This window comes from Leuciscus leuciscus (assembly GCF_965113295.1).
Source record: "Leuciscus leuciscus genome assembly, chromosome: 22".
In the NCBI taxonomy this organism is placed as follows: Eukaryota; Metazoa; Chordata; class Actinopteri; order Cypriniformes; family Leuciscidae; genus Leuciscus; species Leuciscus leuciscus.
The window spans coordinates 8010046-8026314 of record NC_138746.1 but is presented as its reverse complement, the minus strand read 5'-3'; the positions used below and the strand labels follow the sequence as shown (position 1 = coordinate 8026314).

Below are 16269 nucleotides of genomic sequence, written 5' to 3'. Positions count from 1 at the left end.
TTACCAGTCATGTGTGGTGTCATCTGAAGAGCACCAGTGAGATGTGAACTCATCTGTGATTCACTTTGAACTGCCGCTTACATCAGCGGGACAATGGCGCTGACATCCTCGAAATATGAATCTTGACATTTGGCACACAATTGTTTGAACATGTTGCTTCCCAGATGACCTCTAAGCTTATTAAACATTGACTGAGTCAGAAATTAAATTCAAATGCATAAATGCCCACGAGTGACAGAAAAAGCACAGCAGCCCATAGGGAAGAAAAAGACAAATCCAATCTCAATACATCTCATTTGTTTCTCAGCAATGAGATTACATGGAGAATAAATTGAGCCTTCGGCTTAGATCTTGCTCTCCCTCTGGACAGTCTCCACAAATCCAGCCTTCCTTCCACTGACAAACAGCTTTTGCTTTTCCTTTTCCCCCTTCTTATGTGATTACGGTTGTACGCTTCTATAGGTTCTGTTGATGTATTTGTTGAGAATTACTTTCCACGAATCCTTTAGGAAAGAGACATTTTAGATTTATGTGTACAGTGTGGCACTGACATGGTAAATAAAACAGAAACAGAGTATGTAATTCCCAGCCACTGACCTCTGATTTAGTGGTATGTTTATCCTGCAACAGCTTTGGTCCTAGTGTCCACTACATAGTCAGTCACTTGAAAAAGTGTTTCTTCTTTTTTTTTCTTTTTTTTGAGAACGGAGTTATTGTTTTATTCAAGACTTGAAAGTCTTCACAAATATTAAACTAAGATTCGTCACAAGACAACCAGTATTATAGGATTCCAGTGTGTGTGTGTGTGGTTGCTCATGTTGCTCTGCAGTGGTTTTAGGAGGATGACCGAGTGTTTCTCCCTCTCTCTCTCTCTCTGTAAATAAACTGCAGGATTTGTCACTGTGAGGGGGATGATGAGAGTCCACTGATAACCCCCTGTCACTGCACTGGGAGTTTGCGGTTTGTCCATCAGGGCTGCCTGCAGCAGTGGATCAAGAGCTCCGACACACGCTGCTGCGAGCTCTGCAAGTATGACTTCATCATGGAGACCAAGCTCAAGCCACTCCGCAAGGTAATGTCACAGACATATACATATATAGATGCAGAAATATATGGATTGAGCACCTGTTCATACTGTACATACACAACATTACAGACTCTACCAAGTGACAAACATGCTATGAAAAGCCTTTATATGGGGTAACACTTTACAATAAGGTCCCAGTAGTTAATCTCAAACCTTCGGGGAATCATCTGTTTAAAAACCAAAAAAAGGCTGAACAGAGGAGAGTCAGCTGGAAAAAAGAGAATGCGACAGAGCTTGTGATAAAAGGAGAATAAACATTGGCTTGGCTTTTTGAATGGAAAACTGGGGGATTTTTCCCTCTCCCTCTCCCTCTCCCTCTCCCTCTCCCTCTCCCTCTCCCTCTCCCTCTCCCTCTCCCTCTCCCTCTCCCTCATAAATTATTGCATTTACATGCTCAGATGACACCATAGATTTCCATGTGTAACTGGTGCAGGTAACAAAATGCATGCAGTTTTGTTTTTAACTGCTAGAGAGTTACCTTTAATGTTTGTTAACATTAGTTTATTAAAAATAGAACTGTTCATTTTTAGTTCGGATGGATGGACTTTATTTTAGATAGTCTAAACTCTCTATTGAAGAATTCAGTTGAATTCTTATGGAGAAAATGATTGGAACAAAAATAATTTGGAAACTGCAGTCACTGTGTCACTCTATGAATGATACCGTTGCTGCTTGTCAATCATAAATAGCCTGAAGTTAGGCTAATATAGGTGCTTAATGGAAGAAGTGTTCATTCTGGGTATTAAAAGTGTTATCTATGATCACATAGTTGCATAAATACAGTAACACCACTCAAGGCCATGTATAATGAAGTAATGAGCCACAAGAGGCTGTGAGTGACTTTAATTAATATATTAATAAATATTTAATTAATAAAACCCTATTAGGTCTAGGGGAACTGGGTTGCAACATTTTACACAATTAAAACACTGTACATGTACTGGGAGGCAATCAAGCAACAATAATTGAACTAAGGTATTTTAAGGGTACTCTGCTTTGCGTTATTGTATATGCAGATACAATAGCTGATCAGTGTAGATTAGAAACAACCTGTCCTTTTGAGATGATTGAAAACAAGTTCCTCCATGAAGCCTGCAGGAGGTTGTTATAATGAATTGTTTTTGAGTGGCATGAACTTTTTCAGCATGAAAAACAGCCACTTCAGTCTTTGTCCACTGCTTCCTCTTTTTAATTAAATTTGATGATGCTGTGTGTCTCAAATGGGGCTTAAAATAGGACATCTGTAGGACAACCTTTGTGTCACCATAGAGATTGTGCTTAAGCAGACATACGAGAGAGAGAGAGAGAGAGAGAGAGAGAGATTCCCAGGTGTCTTCAAGAGACCTCTTGAAGACACAAACCCAGCTGACCATTAACCAGCACATTCTGCTGGTTGGATTCATTTCCCTGTTTGTTTTTTATCGCTGACTGTCAATTGACATTTGAGCCATTGTTCTGTTGAATAGATTATGAATGTGGTTATGTTGGCAGGTGTTATTGTTGACAAATGAACACGGCATGTCAACGTCAGCATCCTTCCAGAAGAAATCTCAACTAGAATTAAATGTGAATGATCACAGCCATAGACGCTGAGGGAGAAACATCCCCCAAGTATTCAGATTATTCATTTACTGATGTGGGGCTTTTACAATGGTTGATTGTTAAATAAGTACTTTTGGTCTAACTTAATCCTCAGTACTTGGTTAAATCGTTGCTCGTGTCCCATTTAGTTGTTGTTTTTCAGAACCTATTATTGGGTCGTCATGTGATACATTTTTCAAAACTGAAATAGCTTAGTTTTAACATAGACGAAATAAGAAATGTTGAACATTCCATCCGTTCTCTCTTTGAAAAACTCCAAGGTATGTCAACATTGTAAACATGTTGTCTGCTCTTTTAATAGAGTTTCCTGTTTTATAACATAATTTTATGAAATGTTTTATGGCTGTGTAAACAAAAACTGACATGCTTATATAACCATACAAAAACTGACAAGCTTATATAATCATTTGCCATTGACTATAACATGGCCAAAAGTGTGTGCACAGCAAAGCACCACATCCGTATGTGCTTGAAAGCATTTCATTTCAAAACCATAGATGTCACAAGGGAGTTTGTCCTTTGCTGCTATAAAAGTTTCCAGGTTTCTGGAAAGGTTTTCCACTAGATGTTGAAATAAGTTTGCGGTTGTTCACTCCCATTCAGTTGCAAGAGCATCAGGGAGGGTCACAGTTGACTCTGTTCAAGTCTGGGTTTGTCATGTTTTTTCACACCAGTAAATCATTTCAATGAGAGTCACGGAGCTAGTGGCACTTCCTATTCTGCTGAAAATGTTTGTCTAAAGATTGAATGGTGATATGCTTGAGTTTATACACCTGTTAGCAGTATGTGTTAAAATAGCCACATTAACACATTAATTAGGGATAGACATTTTTTCTCCCTCATGTCTTTCCAAGACTTTCTTTCTTCCTTTCTTCTGACATAGATTGATAGTTTTCTTTCATAGATTTCAACATGAGGGTGGGTAAATGATGACACAATTTTTTTTTTTTTGGGGGGGTGAACTATCCCTTTTAACAGGCTTTTAACCATGTAATATGTGTATAGGGCTAAACTTAAACTGTTTTAAAGGGATAGTTCACTTTGAAATTAATTTTTGGTTTGTTTTAGCTTACCTCAAGGGCATCCAAGATGTAGGTGTCTTTTTTTCCGCAGTAGTTTCAATTTTTATATTTTTAGGTCAAACCGTTCTTGTCAGTCAGTCATATAATGCAGGTCTATGGTCATTATCTCAAAACACAAGCACAGAGTCCAAATTAAAACAATTCCCCGTCGTCCAAATTAAACAATTCCCCATCGTAAGTACACATTGATGGCCTAAGACACGAAACGAGCGGTTTGTGTGAGAAAACGAACAGTATTTATATAGTTTTTACCTCTTATACGCAGCCATGTCCGAGTGATCTGATCTGACGTGTACGCAGACTGGTGCATATATATATACACTAGATGTCGCCTTAAAGACATTCGTTCCAATGAACTGCCGTAGACAAGGCGACATCTAGTGTGTATATATCTATGCACCAGTCTGCGCACACGTCAGATCAGATCACTTCGACATGGCTGCGTATAAGAGGTAAAAACGATATAAATACTGTTCGTTTTCTCACACAAACCGCTCGTTTCGTGTCTTAGGCCATCAATGTGTACTTACGATGGGGAATTGTTTCATTTGGACGACGGGGAATTGTTTTAATTTGGACTCTGTGCTTGTGTTTTGAGATAATGACCATAGACCTGCATTATATGACTGACAGACAAGAACGGTTTGACCTAAAAATATCAAAATTGAAACTACTGCGGAAAAAAAGACACCTACATCTTGGATGCCCTTGAGGTAAGCTAAAACATACCAAAAATTAATTTCAAAGTGAACTATCCCTTTAACTAATAGTTCCATTTTTACATTTCATTAGATTTATTGTACTTTCATATAAGCACAAATCAAGAGAACATACACTCGCATGGTTTATAAACGGTTCGTAAACGGCCGTGTGAAAGGAATCAGACTTAATACAGTGATCACTAAAATTTCACAGAGATCTCCAAACAAACAACATGCATGTTTTCTGGTGTTTTAAGGTTATCAGCAGAGAGAATGCGTGCACATGGCTGCCAGGTTGGGAAGATAAAGTATAAAGCACTGGACAGAAAATGTATCCACTTAAGAGTAAAGCTCTGTTTGGGGGATTTAAACACTTGACATTTGGCAACCAGGCTTGTTAAAAATACAAGATATCACAAATGTCAAATCAAATTGAAAATAAATAACCAGCGGGCAAATATCGCAGACAATTATGCTTAATTGAGAGAAGCAGAAATCGTACATGCAGCCCTAACTGTGTAGTATATTTGTCTTTTTAATTGGATTAAATGTGTACTACAGTTTAAATAAACACAAATGAATTGATTATTCTTTGTTAATATAATGCTATTCTGGTAAATGTGGAAATTTGAAATGGATTCTGGCTCTTAGCTTGTCATAGAGACCAGAGATCACCCTCACTAACACACATGAAATATTTACTGAGCAGAAAGGCCTGGTCACCGATTTTGTTTGTGCTGCACTCTGAAGAATATAGACTATTATATTGGTTATAGTCATCAAAGTTCTTTTTTTACAACAACAATTAAAGATTAAATGTGTTTTTAATATGTCTGTCTGCAGTGGGAGAAGCTTCAGATGACCGCCAGCGAGAGGAGGAAGATCATGTGCTCGGTCACTTTTCACGTCATCGCCATCACATGTGTCGTCTGGTCGCTCTACGTCCTCATTGACCGCACGGCGGAGGAGATCAAACTAGGTTAGTCACGCCCACCCTTCACCAGCCAATTAAACACTACTGTACCTCCCACTTCCTCATCCAGCACCGTCTGCCTGCTTCCCCCCTCCGTACCATACAGCTGTCCTTATGTTCCCCCCGGATTGTTCTGTTGCTTATTGAACAATCACATTCCTCTGACTGACAGCTACATCTTGTACTCAGTGATGCATATCTTGATGTATTCATTACCTATATGCAGATGGTTTATCCGTTCTTTGAGATGCGGGTAACTTTATATGGGTGTCTCGTTTTAATTATGTGTGAGCTGGTGCGCTCATAGTCTCATTCTCAGATGGCACATTTACAGCTAGAGCACAATTCTTTTACTGATCGTCTAATACATATTAGGGGCTGTTTACATGACACAGTTTTCAACTAAAAATGGAAAACTTTATGCGGTTTGGCCGTTCATTTACACGGCAACAGCGTTTTGGGGGCCTGAAAATGCCTCTTTATGATGACTCGCTGAATTCAGTCCTAATTTGTAAGTCGCTTTGGACAAAGGCGTCTGCTAAATGACTAAATGTAAATGTAAAACGCAAACTTTTGAAAACGGGTTGATACCGTTATTATCTCTGTGTAAACTACAAAAACGTGAATTTGTGAAAACGGTGGCGGCATTCGCATGCGTTAAGCATCCTTCTTAAAATGCATAGACAGACATATAGCCTGTCTATAAGGGTGTAGTGTTTCTTTACAAAGTGACATCGCCAACTACTGGCCTGGCAGCAGAATACAGCGCTTTTAATCGTTTTCACGTATCCGTGTGAATGGGGATAGTTTTGACAACGTTGTTGTCTGAATGCGAAAAATGCAAAGGAAAAGCTTTTCTGTTTTTAGTACATTGATGTCATGTAAGCGTGCCTTCAGACACACAACTGGAAAACTCTAATCTGATTGGCTGATTTTACGAAACTTCCGATTTTTACTTCCCCACTCTATAGTATTCTAAGAGCAATACATTAAATACATCTAAATATGCAGTTGGTGGACAATACACGGATAATGTACACTTTACTATCCAATTAGACCACAGAAAAGTCACAAATAAAGGTAAAACATTAAAAGCATAACTTTTTTTTCAAGTTTAAGTGCTAAATGTACCAAGAAAGTTGTTCTTTGTAGTTATAGTGTACTTGTTTAACAAAACTGGTTTTACATCGTAGGTCAAAGAACATACGGTAAGGGTCAAAGGACAAAGCCAATATATGGTAGATGTAGTTTGTTCAGGTAGAATTTTATACTCTATACCTACATAATAAAAGACGCACTTCTTCAGAAGTTCTAATACAGTGTTAATTATTTTAGTAGCGGGTAAAAATGTATAATCTGCTTTGTTTTCTACATTCGTCTTTTATTTTGATACTGTCTCAGATTTAACTGCTGCTAAAGGACCAGACACCAAACCGATATCAAAGACGTATCGATGATTAAAAGCCGACTGTGGTGTCGTCTGCGTTTGGGCCAAAAAGTTGCGCTTGAACACATTGCACAGACTACAGCCAATGAGCAACTAGCATGTATGTTATGCGCGTGAGAGGAAAAGACTCTTCGTACCAGCAGATGGCAGTAGTCCATATTCTGCATTCTAAAAGAGAAATTATAAGAGCTAGGACTGCGGATATTTAAAACCGAAACACAACCTGAACAGCCAGTCAACATGTTCAATCAGCCGAAATGCTTCTGATGAGGGTCGTTGTTCAATTATAAAGATAACTATAATGAGATAACTGTATTAGCTTTCACACCAACGGGTAATAATGTTCTCAAGCATTTCAAGTGGCAAACAACATAATTGCTGCACGTACTTCTAAAATACTGATCTTTAAAGTTAGGCTGTCAATGTTTTTATCATTCTCCAACTGGAAAAAAAAAACTTTCTGAAATAGATTACAGATATTGTTTCTCTATGTTGTTATAGTTGTGGCTGGACTTACATATTCTCATAGAATTAGAATGATTATTAAAACTTTATATTTATAATTGTCATTCTTGATGCGAACTGGCCTTAAGCTACATGGGAGACTAGTACACTAATAATAGAGTAGATGTACTCCCAGGTCATCTCTCAAACTCCACTGAATCGATACCATTAGGGAGCTGTGGAGCGCAGGGACCGGATGTCTTCAGTGAATATGACGGCAATGGATTTTATTTCCATATTGGATTTGAGCTGTGATGCAAGTGTGTGCTTGACTAAAACACGCCAATCCTTTTACCGCACTCTGGGTGAGTTTTGACACTGACCTCGACCCGTACGCTGATGGGTTTCTGACAGCAGGCACTTTACTGATTTGCTCCTAACATTAAGAGCCCATTCACACGCGCCTCATTGTACAAGAACTGTAGCTTCAAAGGGAGATCTTTGATCACTGTTACCATGGTTACACCATTGACTTTCCTTCATCATGCATGGTAAGGCTTGAGCAGAGTCAAGAGGCAGTGCATGCACACACCTGAATGTTTCCACGTGTCATTCCTCATCTCTTTTGCCATTCGTAACCAGCAGTTATCTTAAGATATGATTCCCACCCGCCTGCACCCCTGACCCTCCTCCCCCTATCAGTGGCTTCACCTTTTGCCAATAGTGAAATAGTAACAAACTCTTTTTAACCATGCAGCGGGGAGAATACCAGGTAAACGCTTTTACATTTACCATTCTATCCTCCTAACTCTTGCCTCTAACTGTAATTATTTCTTTGAAGGTTTCTCTCTCCTTCTACATCAGCCATCTCTAGCATGAATGCTAGTCGCAGCCTGAATGAAGGCAATAATGCTTCACAGCGAGAACGCGCTCCGAACGCAGTGTGCACGGCTGCCCCATACTGTCAGTTGCGAATATGCTGGACAAAGGCAATTTCAGGCTTGATGGCCACTTATCACAGCCTGACCTCTTTTTTTCTTAAATCTATTTTCTGGATATATTCAGGCACAAAGAAATTAAAGACAAAGCAATTGTACGTGACTATGGAGGTAATGCGTGGAACAAAGAGGCGAGCGCTGCATTTGAATGGACTGTGGCGTGTTTTCATCGAATTCGAAACTGACATAAATCTGTATCGATCTGCTCTCCTCTGATATTGCAAAGGCAAATGTGTAGTTGTCAGTGTAATGAATGAGATGGACCAATCAAATCGGTCCTTTGTATATAATTAGGTATATTGTAATACACAAGATATTGATTTTGAAAAGGCCACTTCTATCAATAGAATATCAAGCAGGTTTGCAAAAATGCTTAAGACTGTCCCGTAATTGTGGCACTAACCAAATTTTTTTCCCCTTTGCCTTTGATAATCATGTCAGGTGGACTAAAGCTGCACCCCAGCCTGACTTACGGAGCCTCCGAAAGTAGTACAGTATTCCTTGTCCAAGGCCTTGTGCTTGAACAGACCGTAGCATTTAGAGATGTACTGTAGCACATGGCAATTCCCTCACACTTGATCTTTCCTGACATTTCCAAACGCTTAATTCCAGAGAGGAAAGCAACTGTAAACAACTCAAAGGTTGGCGGAATTTATTTCCACTGAAGGTGGACTGAAAAACACCTGAAATGTCTTTTGCTCCTGCACTTTCTCAGACATTTCTAATGATTTTGGTAAAATGGTCAAGGGTGAAAATGCTGTATTTGCAGTCTGAATCATAGCCCTGTGTCCATTTCTGGCTCTTTAGAAGCTTGGGTGGGATATCAGGACTCCAGCCGCCTGTCTTTGCATCCCTGCTCCTGTGTTTGCCCCGGTGTTGTGCTTGACGCATATTTTAGATTTTGTGTTGTAATCCAGAATCACTTCATATGCACATAGTTTATACAATATTGCTGTAGGTTAGGGTAATGTATTACTTGCATATTGGGTCAATGACATGAGGATCTTTTTGTTTTTGTTTTTGTCCAGGACAGGTGTTTTAATTTATTCAGAAATATAATAATTTATACATACAACCACCTGAATACACCTCTTCTATGATGGGGATTGTTTTAAAAAACATTTTTAAATGTTAAAATTTTTTGGGGGAAATATCAAGATGGAACCTCCTGAAATAATGAAGTAAAAGCCTCATTAAAAGAATGAAAGTCTTGAAAAGAAACCTTAATGTAAAAGAAAAGTAGTTTGAAAATAATATTCATAGGAAAGAAAAAAGTTTCAACAAAACTGTTTATTAATATTTAAAAAACCTCCTTAGACAACCAAATCAGTCATCTGATGTGACAAACAACAACATTCATGTGGTGTCATTAACATTCAGAAGAAAAAAACCATAAAACAGGAAATTATATTGCAGAGGAATGTGTCAAAGTCAGCAAGTTCCTTAAAATGTCTGATAATATGATTATTATTATTTTATGACAAGGCAAGGTTTTAAAAAATATGGTGTGGCTCTTAATAACAAAAAAATGAATGATATTTATGATTAATTCATAATATTTGTAAATATATACTTTATTTATTGAAAACATTTTTAAAATAAGGTTTAAGATGTAAACATTCAAATGTATTCGATGGATACTAAAAATAAAATGTAATTAAATGTATTCCTGAATTTGTTTTTGTATTACTTTTTTCTGCATTTATTTTAAACTTATTTATTTGTATATGTGTTCATTTTTTTTTTTTTTTTTTTATTCATAGTATTATATACATTATACATTTTTACTTGACAGATACACCAAATTTCTTTTAATTAAAACATTTTAAAATCACTTGAAATCAACATGACAAGCACATAAAGTACACATTTCTAAGAACTTTAAAAAAAAAATGTCTTCTTTGTTATGGACCATCTTATATGTCATTGACCCTTATGTTTGATCCTTGTAATATAAACAGATATTCATGTCACAATGGAAAATAAGCATTGTAATGTGTGTGACATACTTACAGCGATTTACTCCCTTTCGTTTATCGTACAGGACTATTGGAATGGCCTTTTTGGACCAAGCTGGTGGTGGTGGCCATAGGCTTCACTGGCGGACTGGTGTTCATGTACGTGCAATGCAAGGTCTACATCCAGTTGTGGAAGAGACTCAAGGCCTACAACAGAGTAATATATGTGCAGAACCGCCCAGAGACCTGTAAAAAGAATGTTTTTGATAAGCCCTCTCTTCTGGAGCCCAACTTGGAGAATAAAGAGGCGCTCGGGCCGGCGCAGTCGGACACAAACTCTTCCCAGTACACAGAGACAGAGGACTACAGTATGGAGATCCTGCACGTGTGATCGCTCTTGGCCCACATATACCCTCCCCAACCCCCCTAGAGGACCGGCTGGGGCGCCGCATGCTCCGGGACACGTGGATGCCACACAGCACTGGGCAAGAGGACTGAGACTGGACTTGTTTTGTCGTTTAGATGTTATTTTCTCTTCGTTCGTTTGTCCGATCTGTTCCTGTAAGTTGTTGGCTAACCATAATGAATCAGTGTGCGCTAGATCTCGGATCATTCCAACCACTGCCATTGTACTGCTGTCGTACAAGAGTTGAAATCCACCGTTCGAGCTGTGTATGTGTGGACGTGTCTCCGCTGGTTCTGATGGAGTCGATGCATATAAGCACTTTTTATTTCCCTGTCCTAAAGACCCCTGTTTTAATATATTCAGTTACTTTCTACCTGGATAAGACATTAAAACAAACTTGAAGTTTTGTGGGCGACATCTCACGTTTTATAGGTGCATTTGTATCTCCACAGACCCCCTCGGATGGAACAAAAAAAAAGGAATATGAAGGAGCAATGAGGGAACATTTATGTACGGTTATATATCTTCTTTAGAAAACCATTTCAACATTCTGAATTTAGTCATTGTGAAATTTACACGACATAGGCTTTATTTTATATCAGCTGATAACTAAATAATCTGGATCATCTAATTACGATATTTATCCGATCAAGGGCTAGATTTACTAAAGTGCTATGCTACGGTTCTTAGCATGTGCAGAAATGATACCATACGGTGACTAGTCACTGGCTATGCTGCTGTTTTTGGCATTTGCTGAAGACTTGAGTACATTAGTGAAAGACTTTAGTAAATCAGGCCTTAAAGTGTATGTTGCGAATGTAAAAAATTACAATTTCTCACTGAGCGAAATTAACTCCATTGTAGCATCTTGAGTCATGAAAGAGATTTACCTTCATTAGGAATTTGACCGGCGGGAAACTTGGAAGTTAAATAAATCCAAGTTTTCTGATTGATTTAATTTCTCTTTTCTTTCACGAAATGGATTATCAAAGATCTGCCCGCTTCTGGCATTCCTGCACTTCTTCTGAGTTTATTTTTAACTATAACTTGAATAACAGAAATGGTGTTTTAGCAATGATGACATGAACCACTTAGCAGGACTATTAAAACGTTCTGCTTGTTTTGGTTTTAAAAACAATCATAGCAAATTTCCCATAGGTGTAATTTCAGGTTATATTTATTCTGAATATTGTATAGCTTTTCAATGGCTTTAAATGTTGGAAAATAGCCATGTTAGTTTTGGCCTTCATTCTAACATAATACTTTTTTTAGCGACCTGAACACATGACTTTGATTGACGTCCCTGGCAGTGATCATGTACATGGGCTGTGCTTCTTATAAACTCTATTGGGAATTAATAATTTCATGATCTTATATGTTCACAAGGTATAGGATACTTCTGCCATCTAGAGCTACTGCACAGACAATGCACATTCAAATATTTTTTAATCTCTTCTGACTGGCTTTGTGCCGTTTGACCAATAAAATATGCTCAATGTTCACAGTGCTAATTGCATAGCTTTTGTATTCCTTATCAAGTCTATCTTTTTGTGAAGCTCATCTTCTTAAGTTGGGTCTGTCTGTGTGCTACCAAGCATAATGTCACATATGCACTACAACAATGAATTAATGCAACCCTGTCAGCTCTCATTTTGATATGTGAAAATACATGGAATAAAACTACTGTCGTTGGGCTCGGCACTTAACTGGTTTGCCAGGCCTCATGTAAATCCTTACCATCTGGAATTAAATCCCCATAGCTGCAGAGATATTTCACATTTTCTCAAGATTCAGTAAAAACAAGTTTTGTTTCTTTGATAGGACATTTGTAAAACAATGGGAGCTGGCTCCTTTAACTAGCTAGTGGTGTAAACACCTTAATAGATACACATTTTCCAAAATCTCTTTTTAGCACTGCACTGCATCATATTTTGATGGACGTGTTTTAAAGCGCAATCATTTGTTCGTTTTGTTTCATGGTTCTTCATAGAAGTGTTCAGTGCATCAAACTGCAGTGCATTACTACTGAATTGGCTTGAACATGAAAAACATGACTGTTTCTTGCATCTCCTTGTAACTTTTCTCTAGTAGTAAATAGTTTCTCTAAGCATTTTTGAGGATAAAAAAAATAAATAAAAAAATAAAGGAAATGTAGAGTTTTTCACCAGCCTTGTGTTGTATAAGATGTTTTTTTTTTTTTTTTTTTTAAATGACTGTAATAACAGTGATTAAAGGTCTGAAAACTGCCTGGATATGTTAAATTATTTCCCATAGGAAAAGTAAATGAAATTCTCAGTTTATGTGTGTCGTCAAGGCCTTTTATAAACACTGTGTCAAATAGATAACATCAGTGGATTTGATCAATTTCACTTAGTGGCTTTCTCAGTGGATAAATACTGGTTTTGTGAAACTGAAAAGGCTGTAATTTACATGTATAGTTTTGTATTTTATGTATGTTTCTCTTTTTTCTCCTCAGTATTACCACCTTTATCCGGATGATTTTAGTTCCTTCGCTGAGATATGAGTGACTACATTTGTGCTGTGTTTTTAAGGGAGACTGAGTGGAGCAATAAAAGAAATCTTAAATTAGCCAGTGTCGAACTACACAGTTTATTTGTCACTGACTCGTGAGTTTTGTTTTCTCTGCTGTGAGATCTCAAGTTCTTACCTAATTTTATAATTACATTGACATATGCTAATTCAAGTTAATTGTCATAACAGGGCCAAAGTCTCTTTTTTTTTAACCAGCAATTTAAGAAATTGAATATTAAATTATCATTCACTGTGCATGAGTCATATACAGAAAGAAATAGAACTTATTGAGTGGATAAGCCCAGGGGTCATAAGGTTCAATCAGCTTACATATATAATCCTATTAGCTCCATGTCTTTGTCTTTAGCTCCCCCTTTGACAGGACACCGAAAACCGTAAATTTAAGTCACATACACAATGACTAAGACATTTTCAAATTAAGTTTGGTGTGAAAAATCTATATAAACATAATGTGCCTTACCGTAAAACTCTTCCCAGTACACAGAGACAGAGGACTACAGTATGGAGATCCTGCACGTGTGATTGCTCTTGGCCCACATATACCCTCCCCAACCCCCCAGAGGACCGGCTGGGGCGCCGCATGCGCAAAACACAACATGACAACATCAACATCAGTTGAGGGCTGCAACTTCAACTTTTAAATGACACTATCCTGGCCGGACTACTGTTGTCAGTGATATAAGTATTTGAAATGAACATGATTTCTTAAAGGTATAGCGGAGGATGTTTTACTTCCTGGTGGGTAGCCTATACTATTGGTCCTCCTAATTGTCAATCATTCTGGTGAATCAATCAAACTTTTCAAAAAGTGGAGAGGGCGGGTCTTAACTAAAATTTGGAAAGATCCTCCGCTATACCTTTAACGTCTAGTGACATATCAGGGCCATTTTATAATTAATTGAAATACATTTCTTACATACGGTTCCTTTAATATTTTTTAATCTATCTTCGTGTAGATAAAAAAAAAAACTGGATGACGCTTTCGTCAGAAGCACATGCTGTCATGCGTTGTACTTCTCTAATTGATGCGTTTGACCTCAGCTCAAGAGGACACAGCAGAAACGGCAGCTCTCAAGGTCATAGCAGGGGTGTGTGTCCTTTCTGCTGTCCTCAGTGTCTTCACACAATCATCTGCAATTCAAAATGAGCCTGCCAACATCAAACATTTGGAAACAGCGCTATATCAGCACTATACTGTTAATTACTGGTATATGAACAGGATGCTCAATGCTCAAAAGTCAAAATTTTTGTCCACTCTGCTTCTTCTACATTAGCGTAACTAATGCAAAGCTGCACTGTAACAAATCAATTAAAGGTCATTTATTATTTAACTCATATGCTGAGCATGAAGGACCACCTTTCAAATGAAGGTTTACAAAAACAGTTACAGTGATAAATCTGGCAGTTATCGGGGACCAAGCACTCATGCAGACAATTATTGTTGATACAATGGAAACAGTCCATATGGAATCAAATGGTTTAGTTGGTGTCAAAAGAGACAGCCAAATTCCAAATGAAATCCATCTGTTGTGTGGATTAATGTTAAAATACTTAGATTTAGATGAATTGCATGTCATATTTAAATTAGTGCAGTTATCATTTGCTGCTCAAAATTTTGTAAGGCCTTTTATTATGATTTTATTTATTTCTATAATAAATACATGTGGCCTTCTAACCTTTAAAACTTTAATGTGCAATGTTTTGTAGAACCAATTTACCAGTGGAGTAATTGCATTTAATCAACCCCACCCTATTAAATATGTTATCAGGGATAAAATACCACATAGAATCTGTTCCAAGCATTCATCTTTCCAACCAATTAATTTTAAATGTGTTGTTAGTATCATCAAAATTCAGAACTTCAAAGTTTATTATTCCAAATAAATCTTATCAGTATTTTTGGAGGTGTGATTAGGCTATCTACTGTTAAAGATCTAAAGGTACTGTCTTGGATTAAAAAAATTATAATAATAATAAAAAAAGTTGGCTTCTCTCTGAAGCCAACTATTATATATATTTTTTGTTTTGGAAAAGCGAGGTGCAAAATTCAGGTGCTGTCTACTAATAAAAAACAATGTTAAATGAATCTCCCATGTACTTTTAATTGGAATATTCTAAATCTCATTATACGTGTGGTTTAAGCAAATAATTTCACAATTAGAAAAATTAAGATCCGTCTTGTTTACTTTTTTTATTAACCAGAGAAATTTAGTAGTAGCCTATACAGTACATAGACTGTAGACATAATAAATACAAAGAGTATTGAATTTATTATGTCTATGATATAGTGGCCTATATACAAAATTTACATAATGATCAGTCTTCTTTTCTCTTTACTTCCGTGCTCCATTCATTACGCAACACTTTTCAAAATAGTAGTCCCAATTCACGCATGAATACAACAAAATACAATAGCATTTTAGCGCTTTTCAGATATTATGTGTCATTTAATTAATAACTAGATGCAGAAAAATCGTGTAAAACATCACAACATAAAGAACAAACTAGCTGAATGTATCCCCCCCCATATTTTTTTTAATTTATTTTTTTTAACATGGACAACCCTGGAGAATAGAGATGCTTTAGCAGCCCCAAGAGGCCAGTGAATGCATTGCTCGTGCTCGTGAGTCATCGAGCTCTAGAATCCAACTTACTTGAAAGTTGAAAGTGAAATGAAAGACACTCAAACTCTCTGGAAACACAAAGAAAACCCTATGATTTTAGCTGAGTAAATGGCAACATGTTCTCTATTTAAAATAGCTAATATGTAAAGCTAAATAGCTAAATAGCAATGTTTATAGCTTCAGGAATCAGAATTGTAACTCAAGTTCAACAATCATTTCCATGTAAACGAAGCACACTTTCGTTTTTTACCTTCATTGAAATGAAAGCCAGCAGTGCTATCACTGACTAATACTATTAAATATTTAATTAAATAAATACATTAAAATAAAGCCGAAACAAAGTATAAATATCAGATTTAATAAAATTCGGTTTGATTTATTTAAACATACGTTT

The 16269-nt window shown here is 37.1% G+C and overlaps 1 protein-coding gene across 5 annotated transcripts in view; it reads left to right on the top strand.

The window, feature by feature from the left end:
• The window catches only part of marchf8 (membrane-associated ring finger (C3HC4) 8), a 103360-nt gene extending 90073 nt beyond the window's left edge, over positions 1-13287 (top strand). For all 5 annotated transcript variants that reach the window (XM_082154019.1, XM_082154017.1, XM_082154015.1 and 2 more), the window contains 3 exons: positions 892-1072; positions 5316-5451; positions 10379-13287. In XM_082154019.1, the coding sequence (XP_082010145.1) occupies positions 892-1072; positions 5316-5451; positions 10379-10683 (622 nt within the window). In that variant the 3' untranslated portion in view covers positions 10684-13287. The remainder of the gene's footprint in view (positions 1-891; positions 1073-5315; positions 5452-10378) is intronic.
• The last annotated feature ends 2982 nt before the right edge of the window (positions 13288-16269 follow it).